The 19,707-nt window shown below is 36.8% G+C and overlaps 1 protein-coding gene across 2 annotated transcripts in view; it reads right to left on the minus strand.

Moving 5' to 3' along the window:
* Positions 1 to 302: 302 nt before the first annotated feature.
* Positions 303 to 19,707, minus strand: part of LOC149947758 (uncharacterized) — a 43,718-nt gene continuing 24,313 nt past the window's right edge. The window contains exons 2-8 of one of the 2 annotated variants that reach the window (XM_090172333.1): positions 10,817 to 11,188; positions 5,242 to 5,704; positions 4,706 to 5,165; positions 3,758 to 4,193; positions 3,021 to 3,387; positions 2,738 to 2,942; positions 303 to 1,081 (exon numbers count right to left, since the gene is read on the minus strand). In XM_090172333.1, the coding sequence (XP_090028459.1) occupies positions 2,770 to 2,942; positions 3,021 to 3,387; positions 3,758 to 4,193; positions 4,706 to 5,165; positions 5,242 to 5,704; positions 10,817 to 11,188 (2,271 nt within the window). In that variant the 3' untranslated portion in view covers positions 303 to 1,081; positions 2,738 to 2,769. Of the gene's footprint in view, positions 1,773 to 2,737; positions 2,943 to 3,020; positions 3,388 to 3,757; positions 4,194 to 4,705; positions 5,166 to 5,241; positions 5,705 to 10,816; positions 11,189 to 19,707 lie in introns of both variants that reach the window. The other variant, XM_090172332.1, reaches the window with a different exon arrangement.

Below are 19,707 nucleotides of genomic sequence, written 5' to 3' on the forward strand. Positions count from 1 at the left end.
GTCGTTTTTGGGGGAAATGCATTTCAACAATGCTTTGAAAAAACGAGGAAAAGTTCTTCGGAAATGGATTAATTTCAAATAAATTTATATTGAGTTTTTAAATAATTTTTTAGTATTCTTTCCTTTTTGCAATTGATCTAACATTCTCTTCATAGGCTTGAGTTACTTTGATTTTATCAAAAGCGTTTCTTTTGGATGATGTAGACTAAATTTTTTATGATTAATTTACTTATTCATTGAATAAATTACAATTTCATAAATTCATACAATCTTTATTATAAATTTATAAAATATTACTCTGGTTTCTTGTTGTCTAGAAAAATATTTTTACATTTTATTTTCTGTGAATAATGTGTATTTAATTTCTTAAGAATCCTGGGTTTGGAATGATTCTAACAAAAATTTTATTTTAAACATTGTTCAAATGATAAATTACTAAGTCAAAACTATAGAAACAAATACATGTCACAACAAAACATCTCTTCACATAATCTTTTACTATTATTATTACTATTATGTATAAATTATAATGCCCACAGTTAATACTAGCAAATAGAGGATCCTAATATGTATTAGTATTACTGGCCAAAACACGGATCCTCGTTGCTAATTTTACACTCTTTTGTGTAAATTGATAATTATACATAAATAAATACCGTTTTATGGACAGTAACAGGGCCTACTTATTTACAACTTAAGAATAAAATGTCATTTTTAGTGCAATATTTTGCACATACGCTGTTGGAATGAAATGGTTTTATACATTTCAGTGGTCGATGCGGAATCTTGGAAGTGAGGTGGCACTATACTTGTTCACTAAACGTGGGTGGTCAACCGCCTTTTCCCATAGCTTCTAACGTACAAACATTTGTTATTGTTCAGTTTTAAATTCGCACTTTTTCTATGCTAATTTAAAATTGTGGAAAATATGAGCTTGCAGATACAACCACTAAACCACTATACGTATAATTTTTGTACCTAAATTCAAACAGTTTAAATTTGTTTTTCAAACCGTAAAACCTTTTAGTCCATTAACGTAGGGTATAGGGTTTTTTACAATTGGTGAAAATGAGTCAAGTTTCTGAAATGATCAAATAAATTGTGCATATCAAAAATATTTTTCCCTGACAAAATTTGGAAGAAAAATTTAGCTTTCAGAGTAGCACTAGGAGCACGCTTTGAGAGGAATTCATTTCTTAATGGTTAAATATTGTGCATAACACTTTGGTATATTTGTGATATATATATATACTTATCTACTAAAATCAGTAGCAAACCCATGGGGTATTTTCGAAGATTTGAGAAATTACTGTGTATAAAAAGTTGTAGAGTAGAAATTTGGCCTTAGTTTACTTATAGGAATTATTAATAGTTTTAAATTTGTTATATGTAATATTAGTATTATTTTGAACCATATTATCGTAATCTTTTGTACATAGAAACTATTATCACAGCTTGTTTATATTTTAACCATTTCAATTCAACAATGAAAAACAAGATTTTTTAAATGTCCTTCACGCTTATAAAAATAATGCCCCATCAATGGAACGGTATTAATATATTAATATTTCAACTCGCAGCCTATATCACGTAACAATTTAGAAAAATAATGCGCCAAGTTCATGGACACCACATAATACACACATTTGTTCATATCACGTCTTTTATATACATTGTTTGTGTGTTGGCTTATCCATGTTCGCAAGCAGCAGCAATGTATATTTCAGCAACAATGCACGGCATATTGCAGAACAGAATACCTGATTTATGAGCTAAAAGAGAAAACATATTTCAATTTTACTTTGGTTCGTTCTATTAAAAACAAATAAATTTATAATACAGGCAGGCATATATGCAGTGCTCTTAACCTTTTTATGAGGCATAAATATGTTCAGCATGTCCGGTAAAATCTAAATAATGGAAATTTTAAGTTTCGTTGGGGTGCTCAAATACGGGCCTGAATACAGCGACATATATGGTAATTGGATGGATTTAATTTATTCCCAAAGCATAATGAAAAAGCCTGTAGGTACTACTTGGCTATTTCCAATTAGATTAATTTACTTTATTTTGGTATGACCTAAGTCATCAGGTGGGGTGGCGGAGTGGTTAGCACTTTCGCCTCGCAGCAAGAGGAGCAGGGTTGGATCCCAGCTTTTGGCACTTGGTGAAAACTCGGAATAACTCCTTCTGCGTTGAGTTTGCAAGTTCGCTTTCCACTGGTTTAAGGGGTTTCCCCCCCCGAGCTCTTCTGTTTCCCCTTCCATAAAAACTTGTTGAGGTTAACGGTAATAGTTAGTGTAGGGACCTGTTGGCTTGCCACCACCCTCCTACGCATTGTAACCCGGCCACCTGAAATAATGGCTTTAAAAGTCGCTTGACGACTTAGGCCTAAAGTGGTGCCTTGGGAATTAGCTGATTATTATTATTAAGCTTTTCCATTTTGGAGTCATTTTCCTTATGCAATTCTCATTTCATTTCACGTACTATTAGACAGCCAAAGCCGAAGCTTTACTATTGCCACCAAATAGATGAAAGCAGAGTTAATGCCCAGTGCACAATTTCCTATTTGGATTTGCATAAAAAAACCAAAGTTCAGTTTCAATTTACGTAACTTCTCTTAAGGAAAATGCCTCCCAATTTTCAGACATATTTCAATAACTAATGGTTATATTGAATTATCCATCCTGATGTTAAGCATAAAACAATGAGTACACACCATTATCATATTTCTTACCAAGAATAATTGTTTCCTGTTGCCATTTAAAGTCAGTGTCTTTTCATGTGCAACGAAAGATGGTCTGAACGAGAGAAAGACCTTTGGCAGAGCTGGCACTTGAATGGTTTTTGACCTGTATGCTTGCGATAATGCCTTGTTAATTCATCAGACCTCGCAAATTTCCATGTGCATCCATCCCATGTACAAGTATATGGCTTTTCTCCTGTTTCGATAATATTATTTCTAAATTATCTTAGAATATTTTTGGGCTTAACAAATGGTTCCTAGAGATTTTACTAACCTGTGTGTGTTCTTTTGTGAGCTTTTAGATGAGAACTTTTGGTATAAACTTTCTCACATCCTTGAAAATCACATTTGTGTACTTTTCTCCGTCTTAGCGATTCTGAGTAAGCATCCAAATTTCCACCACTTCCAGTGCTTCCAGACCGCTGATTTGAAGATGAAGAAGTTGAGTATGTACTACTTAAATTTGTCGCAGAAGCACTGCCACTGGTGGTTCCCAGTAAAGCGTTTCCACTGTTGTTTCCTGAGTGACTCAATTGACCAACAAATTGGGCTGGGAATGACGTCGAATGATTACTCTGTGTTTGAAGTGATGGAGGTATCATTAAACTCCCACCATTACTGAAGAGTGAAGACGATATTGCCTAGTGAAATTTAAAAAATGATAAATACAACTTTTTCAATTATCATTGCTGTAAAATCCAGGAGTTTCGAGCTAGGATAAGATCAACAATATAAGTGCATTACGCGTGGAACAGAGAAAGTATTTGTGCATAGTGTAAAAAAGTAAAAAAGACATTTAAGAAAACCTATCAAATGTAATACTTATTTTGAGGGATAAGAGAGTTCCAAACCAGTGTTTTTTCCCAGGTATATACATTTTCAACCAAGATGAACTAATTTTGTATGGCAACTATGGATAGTTATGCACTTCTCCAAAATACATTTTGATGTATAGCTTATCCTGAACTAATGCCTTGATTTTATTTGATTTTTTTTAACATTCATATGTACCTCATTGTTCGAATGCTGTTGTTGCAACAGTTGCAAATGCCTTTGTAGAAATACTGCTGCAGCTGTAGTGTGATCAGAAGGCGATAGTCTTTCACTGTCATCGGTTCGAGGTGGAGATAATTCCAAACCTGACATTCCACCAAAATGTCGTGAACTAGAAGTAACATCCTGGGGTAGTGCCCTAACAATACTAGATGGTGAGACTGTTGAAGAATGCGTAACTGACAGTCTTTGAGATGTAGATGAGGAAAATGGTGAATGTATCTTTTGACTCTCATCAGTGTCAGATTCAGATCCAATTTTTGATCGGTGCCGTTGTTGCGATGCGTGGAACGGTGGTTTGTGGTTGGATGGTGATCCACTAGCAGCTGCTGTAAATGCTGCTGCAGCCGCTGCAGCTACTGCCACTGCTTGTTTTTGCAAGTGTGTCATGGCACTGTAAATGGTTTAAATTCATTTATTTCATAAAATTAGTTTTAAAATTTTAGAATTTATTTCTATAATTATTCACTTGTTTTGAAAATGAAACAAAAGTGGTGTGGGGGAAAATACATGGCAGAATCTCCTTTAACTGCAATGTGACACTGGAGATAGAGGAAACTGTGGCATGATCTACTTCAGGGCAGTGGCGGATACAGAAAAAACGGGGGAGGGGGCTCAAAGACATCTTGAGCTATGGGTGTAGTAACTAATCATCAAGTCACATGTAAAGCTTAAGCGTCAAGGGGGGATGCGCCCCCCGCATGTACCCGCCACTGCTTCAGGGGAAGTAAACCTCTGGCGCTACCGTACCATGCCAAAGGTAGTTGCTTTGGTGTCACTCTGCAGTTTTGGCATCTTTTGCCACACTTTTCCCCCATGCCGCTTTTGTGTCCTTAAATTATGACATAGTGAATTACCACATTAATTTGATCATAATTTTAATTACAATTAAAATTAATTGCTTACATTGAGGCTTCTTTTATCCTTTGTAATGATAGTAGAGCCGTGGCATTATTTCTAGCAGCCTGAGCTGCGGCGTGAGCAGCAGCTGCTGCTTGCTCTGGAGTGAGGTTAGATTCGGAAAAACCACTCAAGTCCGCATTAATTCCTAAGGCATCTAATGGTGAGAATCTTGCGTTATTGCTACTCGAACCAACACTCAGTGTTAGTGTTGAAGATGGAGCGCGAAATCTATTACTCTGATGACAGTGGCCACCTCTAACTTGCTGTAAGGAGCTTTGTGCTGCATCCAAGCACATTACAGCAGCTTCTTCAAGTTTTCTCAATTGTCTCTGTGTATTTATTGCCACTGCATCTAATTTCAGAACATCTTTTGCTTCATTTAATATATTCTCATCAAGTTCATTACATTCATCTTCGTCGTCATCATCAACAACATCCACGCTTTCATCTGTAGATGAATCATCTAGAAATAGATGTCAATGAAAATATACCTATATAACATTTATAAAACTAAAATCATAATTATGTTTTGTAAATACCTTTCTCGAGCTTGATATCTTTGTTCGAATTTCTGGATGGTGGTGACAGTCTACTCGTTTCCATGATTGGTGACAAGGTCAATGGGCTTTTCGGTTCTTCCTTCACGGAAGAAAATTGACTTCGAAGAGATTGATGACGTGATGATAATCTTTTACTTTGACTGCTTATGCTATGTTGATAACGTCGAAAATGAGGCCATTTTTGAGATTTCCTATTTCCATCTAAACTTTTGTCCCTAGCTTCTTGCAAGTGTCGTGAAGAAAATGTACTTGTACTTGTTGCCAAATTTGTAGCCGATGCTCTAGAGGCAATGTCTTCCATTGAAGCTAATCTGAAGTCCTCTTGTTTAACCTTTGATGAACTGCAATGGTGCAGAGGAGAGGCTTGTGGAGATGATTTAGATACTGTGTTTGTTTTACAAGATAGATCAACTGGTTCCATTTGGATTGGTGGACATTCTGCCTGAAATATTTTTTAATTTTGTTACTTAATTGATCTGGTAACAAAAACAAATGATATTTTGGTGGTGGTCTAAAATGAGAATTGAGCCCCATGTAGACCAAAAATTCCATGATGCCCTAATGTTTTTGATGTTGTATGTTAATATTAATAATATACACGTATATCCACTGAGCTATCTAATTTATTTTCAGACCCCTTTTGATAGTAAGAGAAAATCGATGGACAAGGCTACAAGTGTCATCCTTATGGTTATATTACTTATGATAATATAGATAAATAAAAACAATTCAGAAATAAAACTTTTGACAACAAATATTTGTTTGCTGGTTAGACATACATTTTACCAAATAATTGAGCAGTTAGGTCAGCTTAAGTATTAACATAAGTGTATAATATTGTTACATAAGTGAGACACTTCCTATTTTTAAAATTTTTTATACAAAACAGACTGCATTACGTGCTCCGTCGCCGTTTTGCGTCCGCTTGCTCCCGCTTCACACACAGCCTTTGACAGCGCCTCGCTGGGGGTAATTTTCTTCCTGTGATGACGTCATTTCGTTACTAGCTCTCAGTAAAATATTCCCCAAAGTGACAAACTTAAGGAACAATATTATAGACTTATGGTTTTAATGAATCCCTATAAATATTTATTTTATGTAATCCTATTAAATTATTTAGAACTCAATTGTGGACTTTTCCCATGTTTGTGAACTTTAAAAATTGTCATACCAAAACCTGAAAAACCAGTTTGAAATCCAGTTTTTGCAATTAATCAGAGTGCCTTCTATTTAATAAGAGTCAGTGCATGCTTAAAAAAAGTAATAACAAAACTTTTTTTAAATTCGTTTTTTAATAATAATAATCAGCTAGGCTAATACCCAAAGCACCACCTTAAATGAACAGCTTGTTTATCACGGCAATATAATATTATTTCAGAATAGAATGTCCTCTAGGGAGTTTGTAATCTTTTCAAAGAAAATAATTCAACCACCGAATTATTTATCATAATTTTAGGGGTATAGGTTTGGGGCAACAATAGGAATTTTATATTTATTGTGTAAGCTGAGTTACTAAAGGGTCTCACTTTTACCATTTTTCCAAAGATTGGAAAACCAAAGAAAATAGAAGAAATGTTGCTTATGGTTATAGCTATACATAATAAAATAACTCAAGTAAGAAATCTATAATTATTTTCCGTAAACGTGTCATTTATTCGAAATAATTACTGATAGGTATGTTGGGAAAACTAGATCTGACGTCATAAGCGCCTCTAGCGAGGAAAAACGCCTTTGCACAACTCCCTGTACATCCTCACTTGGAATTAGGCGTAATGTCCATTAAAAATGTGTTGCTCTCAGTCGAAATTTAGCTACCCCCCCCCCCCCCCCCAATTTTAAATGCAGGCAACAATCCCGCTAGTTTTAACACTGAGGGGGGTACGGGGTCTCCCAGGCGGGGGTCTAGGGGCCGGAGTCACCTGAAAGGGGGTAGGAGGATTTAGCCCCCCTCCCCAAAGATTTTAAACAAATTGGAAAACTGAAATAGTATGGTCATTTACGGGAAAACTCCAGAAATACCATCTTTAGTTGAAGGTTGGTCGCATTTACTACTCGCTGAGTCGCTTGTCGATGTGGCCGCTACCGATTCGGACCGTGAAGAGTGTGCTTCTAGGAATGGCTATTTTAGCTAGGCTAATAATAATCAGCTAGGCTATTCCCACCTTAGGCCTAAGTCATCAAGCGACTTTTAAAGCCATTAATTAATATGTAAATATTATATCATAGTCTTTAACCGGTAGTCAATCCACTGTCTCGCTAAGGATCCTCAACAATTAATTGAGTTGTTGAAAAACATCCAACTTAATTGCGACAATATGAAAGAGTTCGTGAATTGTTAAATCAAACTTTCAATTAGGAGAAAATCATTATTTTCTATATCAATAAAAAAATTCGTTACTTTTGAATTATTTGTGGCAAAGGTACCACGGCAAATATTTTTTTAACCAATTCGCGACCGCAAACTATCGCTACGCCCCCTTTGGTTCGCCATCGAAACCTAGATAGGGAGCGGCTAGAGCAGACGCTATTAGTTTTTCCTCGTCGTTATTCGTAAATTTGACTTTATAAATAATGATAGTTGTATTTTAATTTAATTATTGCATCGTTTGGTTATATTTTGATAAGTTTTTTTTAAATAAAACGTGCTCATGACTTTTAAGTTTGACCTCCGAGAAGCTAGAGCCGTAACGCCCCCTAGACTCATTTCGCTCGCGAATAAAATCCAATAAAGGAGGGGTGCCTAGGGAGCTATTAATCCATAAATTAACTTTTCCATAAATTTTTAATTGTTTTTGCACCAATAAACTCCCCTTAAAAATTATGGATAATTAATTTGGGGTGAGAAGGTGGTGGCGGGCCTATTGTACCAAATTACCCTATAAATCATAGATTTGCTAAGGACTGACGACTCTATTTGGCACTTCACGTAGTCTTATGCCCGCGCATGGAGAAAAATGCAAGGAGTCGAATCGCAAGACAATTTTCACGCGTCCCCGTGACGCTAGAGGGAGAAAGGGGTCTAACAAAAGAGGGTTTTGTAAAACAGGACGATGACCCTAAAGAAAGAATCTGTAGCTTTGATGCTATGAAAAAAAGACCCGTTGTTTAGCCCTTTTTTTAGTCCCCTTACTCTCGCTGACATCACGGTGATGCGCCCATAACATTTGAAAATTTAAAGACTTTCAAAATTAAAAATAAATACAGGGCCCCCACTCAAATCTTCAATTTTTTTATAGGAAAATAGGATTATATTTCTAAAAATATAGGACTTTATAGGACTATTTTTCAAAATTATAGGATTTTATAGGACTATACATGTTATTTTATTTACTAATTTTCTGCATTTAAAAACCAAATCTATACTTAGTGAAATAAATCTTGGATTTTCATTTAAAAAATAGAAACTATTTAACCATTTTACCACAAAAATATAATAGTAGCTTACCATGTTAACAATAACAAAAGTATAGACTAGAACGACTTTGTATAGGAATTTATCCTACAGTTAAATCTAGCAATTTCGCTGAATGGGGGGATTTGAAATGGTAAAATATCAAAATTATAGGATTTTATAGGACTTTTTGGGGATTTTGCTAAAAATATAGGATGTTATAGGACAGTTTGGAAAATATAGGATGTTATAGGACAGTTTGGAAAATATAGGATTTATAGGAATTATAGGAACTCTGGGGGCCCTGTAAATATGTATTATCAAAAGTGACATAATTACCAAAAGTGTGTCAATCGGACCTATTTCTTAATGAATGTTACGAGCGAAATAAGTTGGGGGGGAGAAGGGAAAGTATTCCTTGGGGAGGGAAGGAAGTAAAAACCAACAAATAACGCCTCGTAGTGAGGAACGGAGGAACTAAGTAGTACTGGTCAAAGTTAGTGTATTTTTTGATTTTTCGTCGTTCTGTGAAGATGCTATCGCCATCTATATACGATATAATACCATAGACTAAAAAAAGATCCAGAAAGGCGACAATAAATAGTCTTTTATGTGGTCGATCTCGAATCGAGCATTCATTAAACCTTTAGCATACGAAAGTACAGGGATTGTAGGTTATGCAACAAGTTTTAATGAACGTTTTGCGTCATACTAATTTAATGATATTAATATATAGCTTTATCCAGTGGCGAATTAACTACAACCCGGGTGCCAAGGGTGGAACTTTCTCTAGATTCATCTAGGGTTCTGTTACTTATTAGCGAATTCCGGGCACCTAGGCTTAAGCGTACTAAACCTATTGGCACTTCCATTTTGGGTGCGTCTTAATCATAGTAAAATTATTAAATCAGGGTAATCGTGATTAAATCAGGGTAATCAAGATAAAAAATCTAATCACGATTTAAACGAGATTTAATCATTCTAATCACGATTTAATCATTCTAATCACGATTTAAACGAAATTTAATCATTCTAATCACGATTTAATCATTTTAATCACGATTTCATCATTTTAATCACAATTTAATCATTTCAATCACGATTTAATCAATATAATCGGTCATATCGAGATTTTATAATTAAAATCAAAACTAAAGTACGATAATTTAATATTAATTATTAATATTGATGGTTCTATCGCAATTGTGTTTGATTCTCGTTCTAATTTCTAATCACGATTTAATCATACTAATCACGATTTAATCGTTTCAATCAGGATTTAATCTCATTTAATCATGTTAAATCAGATTTAAACATTCTAATCATGATTAAACGTGATTTAATCAACATAATCGTGATTAAATTGAATTTAATCAAAATAATCACGATTAAATCGGATTTAATCTTAGTGGTGCGTCGTTAATCAAGGAAGTGACCTGCCCCTAGCTCGGAATTAATCTTTTTGTGCCTTGTTTTTCGCGCATGCGCAGACACAATGTTTTAGAGCCATCCGGGGAAATTCTACGAGACCGGAAAATCCCGCGAGTTAATTAACCCATGCGCTAACTAGTGACTTCCTATAGTATAGAGTAGTAATAGTGCAACGTCAGCCGTGTTTTTTTTTTTTTTCATATAGATAAGTGATATCATAAGTGTATAATATTATTACATAAGTGTGACACTTCCTATTCTTCAGGTGCAAAAGTTTTACTGAGAGCTATTCACAAGACAGACTACATTACGGGCTTCGTCGCCGTTTTGCGTCCGCTTACTAACGCGTCACATGTAGCCTTTGACAGCGCCTCGCTAGGGGGAGAATTCCTTCTTGTGATGACGTCACTCCGTTAATAATAATTATAATAATAATCAGCACCACCTTAGGCCTAAGTCATCAAGTGACTTTTAAAGCCATTAATTCAAGTGGCCTGGTTATAACGCGTAGGAGGGTGGTGGCAAGCCCTTCATGCCACGCGAGCCAACAGCTCCCTACACTCACTATTACCGTTAACCTCGACAAGTTTTTATGGAAAGAGGAAACCGAAGAACTCGGGGGAAAACCCCTGTAAACTAGCTCTCAGTAACATATTCCCCAAAGTGACAAACCTATGGAACAATATTATAGGTGATATTAATATAGCCTATAGTTAACAAATGAGACTTTACCTCTTCCGAAGTCATATCCGGTTCCTTTTTCAGTCTTAATCGTGCCTCCAATCTCGAGAGAAAGCCACCAGCGATCGCAGGCAGACGAGTTGGTCTCTCCGAGGATGCTGAGGCTGGCGGGTGAGCGGGAGAGGCGGCGGGGGAACGAACCCCCCCCTCGCCCGTCAAGCCCGATGTAGAAAGTTTGTCTTCGCCGAAGGATGACCAAAAGGTGGCGCTTTTGGTACTTCCGGCGCGGTCGCGCTGCTCTTTACGAAACAAAAAATGCGTCGCGATGTCTTCCGTGTAGTTTTCTGGGTGAAAAGCGAACTTCTCGAGGCGGTGCAGCTGGTGCCGCTCGTCGGCGCTCAGCGAGATTGCCCCTTGCAGACGCTACATCGGGTGAGAGAGAGATCATCACAATTACTTCATCATTCCTATTTTCTAATCCATTTTCCATATTCGCTGGTTTCTTTTCGCCCGTTTTCGGACTAAAAGTGTACTCTTTTTAACCTAAAACGTTTTATTCGCCTGTTCCGGGGATGAGTGTTACCATAAGTGTATAATATTTTTACATAAGTGTGACACTTCCTATTTACTGAGAGCTATTCAAAATACAGACTGCCTTACGGGCTTCGTCGCCGTTTTGCGTCCGCTTGCTAACGCGTTACACGTAGTCTTTGACAGCGCCTCGCTAGGAGGAGATTTTCCTCTTGTCATGACGTCACTCCGTTCAGTGGCGTAGGCAGAAATTCCTCAAGGGGGGGGGGGTCGAAGTATGTGAATGTCAAGAGGGAGGTCGAGAAGGGGGTGGAACTTTAGTACAGTCAAAGGTAGACCCAAAGGGGGGTTTGGACACGGAACCCCCCCCTTGTCTACGCCACTGACTCCGTTACTAGCTCTCAGTAAAATATTCCCTAAAGTGACAGCCTTATGGAACAATATTATAGACTTATGGTATTACTATGCTCCATAATCTAATCGCTTGTTCCGCGGTATTAGGGCTACTCTTTTTACTCCAACTAGGTGGTTTATTTTCGCTGGCTCCGGGATTTGGGAGTAGGGTAAGAAGAATAAGGCTATGACGTCATTTACTCCGTTTCTGTGGTGGTGAATAATTTGAGTCGGAGTAAAAACGGTTTTCCAAAATGGCTGCCTGTGGCCTTTTCAGCAGATAAATTCTGGCTAGCAGACGACAAAATCCGATTTACTCCTTTACAACTCCTTTTCAGAAGGAGTAAAAAGAGTAGCCCTAATACTCCGGAACAAGCGAATAGTTTATGGGCCTGACTAATTATCATCAACAGGCGAATAAAACGAGTACACTTTTAGTCCGAGAACAGGCGAAAAGAAACCTACTAAACCCTTAAAAATTTATTCGTAATAATTAGTTCGTTTATCTAACGACATCGTTAATCATTTTTCTATGTCGTTTTCTATATCAGCTTTTTTCAGTTTACATAGCGCCGCGTAGCGGCCGACGCGAGAAGCTCTTAAACTGCTGGATTTTTGTCTGCTAGCGTAATATTTGCTATTTCGGCATGGCAGGCAAAAATACAGCAGTTTATAAGCTTAAAACTATTCGTATCCTACGTTGTCCGTTTACGTAAACTTTGAAAGTGCCTTTTCAAATATAATTATTCGCAATCATTCGTAAATTATTTAACAATATAACTAAATATTAATATAATAAGAAATTTCAAAACTCTTTTTCGAATAATTCGTAATATAAATATTTTAACAGGGTTCGTACAAAATTTCCGGAATTAAATTCCCTGACGTTTCCAGGTTTTCCCTGACCAAATTGCTAAATTTTCCCTGACCATTTTTGTAGAATGAATGGTTTGAGGTAAAAATCTTGAAAAATAGTTTCTTTCAAAAATTTATTTGCCTGATTTTTATTGGGTAATTTTAAAAATCCCTGACATTTTGGGAGAAAATTCCTCGACTTTTCCCTGACATTTTGGAATCATTTTCCAATTCCCTGACCTTTTGGAAACATTTTCAAATTCCCTGACCTTTTGGAAACATTTTCAAATTCCCTGACCTTTTGGAAATATTTTCAAATTCCCTGACCCTTTTGGAAACATTTTCAAATTCCCTGACCTTTTGGAAACATTTTCAAATTCCCTGACCTTTTGGAAACATTTTCAAATTCCCTGACTTTTCCCTGACCTTTCGGGAACATTTTCAAAATTCCCTGACTTTGCTAGGTTTTCCAGGTTGTGTACGAACCCTGTTTAATTAAATAAAAATTAAAGCACTTAAAACGCTTAGAGATGGAGAAACTGACAATAGATGTCAGTTTTATTAAAAAATCTATGATGTGACTTAATATCTCAATGATATCATCACGAGTCCCGCTAGAGATACGTGGTCTGAATTCGATGTAAAATTGTAATTTTTGAACATTTTTAAGGCGTATTTTTTTCATCATATAACCATTTAAACCACTTCCAAAAATTCTGTACACCGATTACAGGCATATGAAACTGAGTACAGCCTTTGGCAATGCTAATTCTCTGACTTTTCCAGGTTTTCCCTGACCATCTCCGGAGATTTTTTTTAACCTATATTTTAGCATAAGTAACATAATAACAATAAGTATGACACTTCCTATTGCTTTAATGCTAATTTTCTAATCGTACCTTTTTTCGGCACTGAAACTCTCTTCAAGCTGTGACTTGGACTCGCGACTTACCGTTTAGGATGACAACGTTTTGATAAAAATTTAAGCCTAATATCGGAGAGCACGTTCTGGAGTCGCGAGGGGCTTTGGCTTTGTTTAGAATCCCGCGTGCGAATCACGCGTGATAAAAAAACATGAGCTCGTAGTGCCGAGAAAAACGTTTTTAATTTTTATCATTTTAGCCTAATATTCCGCCTATCTATCGGAAACCAGATATTTCAGCTTAGCGGAAGTCTCGCGTATTTTCGACACTAGAGGGCTCTGTGCTGAGAAAACATCTTGATTACGAAATAACTATGAAAATCAGTTTGGTTGTAAATCTCGTTAATTGTCATACTTATTGTTATAATGTTACTTATGATTTTAGTAAACGTTTCCTATTTGCAAACAAAATTAAATTCCCCGATTTTTATACCCATATTAAAATTCCCGGACTTTTCCAGGAATTCCAGGTACCGTGGCAACCCTGCTTTAGTACAGTCAAAGCTACAAGTTTGTACACCGATTACGGGGAATAATCAGCCACTCGTCAATAACAAAGTGGTTTTTTGTTCGGACATTCGGCTGCAACGATTGCAACGTTTTCACCCGCGAACCGAATTTGGGGCAGCCAGTTAAAAAAAATGGAGTTTAAAATCGCCTCTTTCAATTACCCCGTTATTAGAACAATATGGAAATTCGGGCACTGTCAGATAACTCGCAATTTATGGGACGTGGAATCGACGATGGGCGGATAAACAAAAACACTTTTCTAAAGTCCAGTCAGTCGGGCGAAAAATAAAAATTAATAAAATACCTATATATTATCTATCTAACGTTTGGGAAATATCGTCGGGAATTGGCGAGCCAAGTGATAGTCGAACCATCCCTCGTTTTAAAAGAGCCGGGAGAGATTTTGAAGGCACGCATAAATCAGCGTGCCGAGAAGAAAGGCTACGCTCTTTTTTTATTCTTTCGCTGAAAATCACCCGAGTTAAATTAAAATTTCACGAACCGTAAATATATTTAACTTTTTTTTATTAATATAAATTAAACTTTGGATTTTTCTTTTTTCTTTTAAAATTATTTTGTATTTCCAAACCTCCTCCACCAGCTTAAAACTAGAGATTTCTTTCGTTCAATCATCAAGGATGTGTTTATTTCCACCACAGACCACCTACCCCAAGAAGGACACGTATCGTTGGTAGTAATTTCCATTTTTTTATATCTCGAGTGTGATGCTTTTTTAGGAGCGCGCCATCTCACGGCAAGTAGAGGCAGTTTTGAAGGTACACAGACGAGCACGCGCGATAATAAAAAAAATGTATTTAAATTATTATTTCGGAAAATAAAGAATTTTCACGCGCTATTTTCTGTTTGCTTAGAAAATATAGCGCCATCTGCCTTAATATCCGTAAAACTAAATATGTGAAGAAATAGCAGACGACTTTTGAATTTCAATGTTCTTCGGTTTAGACTTTCAGCGGTTGTAAAGAAATAATTTTGAAGGAGCAAACAGCTTTCATATATTCAATTGTCTGAAAATCCAGGAAATGTCAGGGAATTTCAAAAAATGTCTGATAATCAGGAGAATGTCGGGGAATTTCAAAATTTGTCTGAAAATTAGGGAAATGTCGGGGAATTTCAAAATGTGTCTGAAAATCCAGGAAATATCGGGGAATTTCAAAAAAATGTCTGAATTCAGGGAAATGTCGGTGAATTTCAAAAAATGTCTGATAATCAGGAGAATGTCGGGGAATTTTAAAATTTGTCTGAAAATTAGGGAAATGTCGGCTAATTTCAAAAATTTGTCTGAAAATCAGGCAAATGCCGGGGAATTTCAAAATTTGTCTGGGGAATTGAATTTCGGTTGCAAATAGGAAACCTTTGAAAAAATATAGGTAATTAATAAGTCACGACATATTTCCGGAGATAGTCAGAGAAAACCGGGAAAGGCAGGGAATTTGAATCTGAAAAAACTGTGGCAACCCTGTAATTGTTCCTAAAGTGTAGTGTAGAATACAATCGACGAAGAGCCGTTTAAACCCATTTAGTTGGGAATATTAATCTAGAGGTCCAATCAAAACGTCGGATTTCAGTATTTCGAGAAACAAGTTAAAAAAAAAATAAGAATACTGCCGTCTGCTCCCAAATGACGAGAAAACTTTATCATTCTACCCGTGGCGCCGTCTATTTCTCAATGGTTCGTTCAAATAAGACGCGTTTTCCGGCAAAAATATTTTTTTTTTCGAAAATAATGGATGGCGCCACGGGTCATATGATAACGTTTTCTCGTCATTTTAGAGGAGACGGCTCATTCGTAATTTTCAAAAACTTGTTTCGCGGGGAGCAGATTTGATTGGATCTCTAGATTAATATTCCCAACTCAATGTTTAAACCTTATAATTGAAACTTTGTAATTGACGAGCTCCCTATACGAAATTATCGACGTAATAAAGAAAATTTATAATTATGTGAAACGTCATTTTAGAGTTATGGAAATATCATCAAAGGTTTGTTGACGCTTCGGAATGATCGTCGGTTAGATCACACGCATGCTGTGGTCGTTCCACCCCATTGGACAAGACCAAGGAACCCTTCATCTTATTAATACCAGAAGTATATAAAATATGTCTCTCTAACAGAAATTCTAAATACTTGTTGACGTCGCGAGGCTTGAAAATTAATCTTGGCCTCGATTTGTAGCGACCATATAACCTTGGACGAATAATTACTGGACTCGAAACATAAGCAAAATTCCTGGTTCTACAATTTGCATCACCCGTCAGCGCTCCTACCGAGAGAGTCGCGAAATATTTATCCAAATAAAAAACACGTGCGTAAAAATGTCAGATGACCCGCATTCCGTCGTCTGCTCCGCTGTTTTAAATAGAAGTGAGGCTTTTGGAATTTTAATACGCTTTCGATTATTCAGTAATAATTGTATTGGAATAAAAATTAAAGGGTAATGATTTAATAATAATATATAATATATATTATTATATTATATATAATTTAAATAGGAAGTTCCCTTTAATGTTTTTGCATATATAGTTTGTGTGAAGGTTTAAATAGACTAAAAATTTAAAAGTCAAAATGGAAAAAAAGGTGTGAGCTTTGACGACAGTGACGAGCTAAGAACGCTAGGCCTAACGTGTTTAGTATTTGGAGAGAAATCTTTGCAATTCTTGACACTAAGGCGCTACAAGCGGCGTTGCCGTAAAAGCAACAAGCGCGCCATTTGGTTTCGGGTCCAGTAATTATTCGTCCAAGATATAAGGCAGTTTCTACATTTAAATAGTTGCGCGAAGTAATACAAGTGGTACATTATCAGCCCGTAAGGCGGCGTATATTAGAAGTCGCTGGGATCCTTCGAAGGTACACCTTCGGCATACTTAAAATACTTTTGGTAAACTCGAGCTCCAAAATTCCCCTTATTGTTAAAGTTCGAGACGTCTGGTGCAGTTTTTCGCTCTTTTTCGATATAAAAAGTAGTAGTTCAGCAGCAGGGCGACCTATAATTCTTTAGGAGTCAGAGTATTATATTGAATGTCGTTTTACGCAATGTAGGGCCCGTACGCCGTCTGCCGAGCCAAAAGTCTCCCTTTTCTTAAAAAGCCGTAGAGGGGGGGGGGTGCGTCCCCCGGGAATAATAGCGTATTTGTCTGGCAGACTGCGGTTGAAGAGTAGGAGGAGGGGAAGCTCCGACGGTGCCATCTGGCGTCTGACGGGAACTTCATTGTCCCATTCCGGGCGGCCCCACCCTGCTCTCCTGCCGACGCTACTTAAGTTAGCCTCCCCGCGCGTTGCCCCGTCTAGCTTCCCTCGCGAACAAACGATTCTTGTCCTAGGGCGCGATTTCGCCAAATATTTCCAAAATGACCATTATTCCTGACGATACACCGAATAATTCTGGAATATCGCTCTTTAATTACCCTTTAAACAACGGCCATTAAATTTCGTTTTCTTAAGGTTTTTTTTATTGGAAGCTTGATTATCTGCTAGGACAAATATTGGGAGCGTGATTATCTGCTAGGACAAATATTGGAAGCGTGATTATCTCGGATTATATGCTAGGACAAATATTGGAAGCGTGATTATCTCGGATTATCTGCTAGGACAAATATTGGAAGCGTGATTATCTCGGATTATCTGCTAGGACAAATATTGGAAGCGTGATTATCTGCTAGGACAAATATTGGAAGCGTGATTATCTGCTAGGACAAATATTGGAAGCGTGATTATCTGCTAGGACCAATATTGGGAGCGTGATTATCTGCTAGGACAAATATTGGAAGCGTGATTATCTGCTAGGACAAATATTGGAAGCGTGATTATCTGCTAGGACAAATATTGGAAGCGTGATTATCTGCTAGGACCAATATTGGGAGCGTGATTATCTGCTAGGACAAATATTGGAAGCGTGATTTGCGAAAGCATCTCGGATGGGTTTTCAAACGCGTATAAGTTATTTTTATTATTGTTATTTCGGTTAGATAATCCCCAAAACCGGAAAATATTGTTTGGACAAATATTGGATATTTATTGGGACTTATTATCGTTTAGACACTTTACACTGTCCGTACAAATTGGAACGTTTAACCCTGACTTGGCAAGGCCTATAGTTCAAGTGCTTAGCAGTCATTATTATTAGGATTTTATCTTCGCCAGCGTATTTTCTCATCGTCGTGCGACAGAAATACTATCTTATCGTATTCAAACACGGTCACGGCAAAGAGATAATTGTAATTTCTTCGCGAGTATCAAATTTCAAATAACTTCATTCCACGTTTCATTTTATTATACACTTCTGATAAATATCACTTTCATTTTTTAATTCGGAACGTCGTAATATCGTATAGTTAATATAAGAATTATAACTTAAAAATGAGTACCCATTAACGCGGCTAGTTTATTTAATCATTAAATGGTCGCGTTGAAAACCCGCGGGTCACTGCATAACTTTTAATTTAAAAAAATTCTTTAATGTTTACTTTTGTAGGCGCTTCGTAATGTCAGAATAATACACGCGTAATGAGGAAGATGGCGCCACGTAACATTAGGCGGATTTCTCACATCTGTTTAATAACGGCGCGCGACGCACGCTTGGTGGCACTTTTCAATTAACGCGATCCACCGAGTGTGTTCTTAAACTGAAGTGATAATTATCCCTAATTTAGAGCTTAAGTTCGGATATAATTTAAAGGGGCACAGAATCGTTTGAATTTTGATGATTACGTAGTCCTTTAACAGCCAAAACCGATATTTAAAAATAAACTTTAACCAGATGGATTCCGATTTTTGTCAATTTCGAACAGAGTTCCTAAAAAGCCACCTTTTTGGAGAAAAGTCCAGGCCAGTGGCAAATAGTGGAAAATTGTGGCTATAATAAAGACAAATTGTACTTCAAAGCTTAATAAAGTAATTGGAAATATATTTTAAGAAGTTTATTGTAAAAATGTCTTAGGATTAATTATTCCAAAAAACAAAAACAAACTATTCTAATGTTAATCAGAATCTGACCATTCCTATGCATATATATTTGCCTTAAGTAGCCCAAATCTGAGATTTTTGTGTTAAAATATTTTATTATTATTTTATAATTTTCTGGGGTATATATATTTATTGGCCACTTTTGGCCAGATTGGCCACTAAATTTACTTTTGTCCAGGCCGGAAATTTCCCCTATTTTCCACACTACTGGCCACCTGGAATATTCCACCTCGGAACACAAGATTTCGAAGTAATATTCTCAAAACAACAAAACCTTAAAATAGGTGACCCACGAGAGGTTTAAATGTAATTTCCTTAAATAATAATAAAAGATTTTAAAGCTTACCATGGGCGAGCTCAATTCCACTTTAGATTTTTATTTCACTACGTGAATCTCGGATAATCAGATTCCGTAATATATATATATATCCAATTTCGGGGGAGGGGGTGGAATAAAGTCACCGCTAAAAACCATAGCACTCGCGAACGGAGTCGAAGTGACAACAGTTACTCGTCCGACGATCCAGCTCCGAAGAGAAACTGACAATTGGTCTCAATCGGCGGAGAAACGGACAAACCCAAGAACTAAATAAACCAATGATCGGATGCTGGACGAACGAAAGAAAAACAACCGTTCCGAAGCCGTAAAAAGCTGGAATCCGTTTTACAAACGTGCTCGGAGCACGTGCGAGCGGCAAAACCCAAAACAAGAGAGCGACGGAGATCTAATCGAGACGTTCTCGAGCGCGCG

Source organism: Leiobunum rupestre, chromosome 4 (genome assembly GCF_980474605.1).
Source record: "Leiobunum rupestre chromosome 4, qqLeiRupe1.1.hap1, whole genome shotgun sequence".
Taxonomy (NCBI): domain Eukaryota; kingdom Metazoa; phylum Arthropoda; class Arachnida; order Opiliones; family Sclerosomatidae; genus Leiobunum; species Leiobunum rupestre.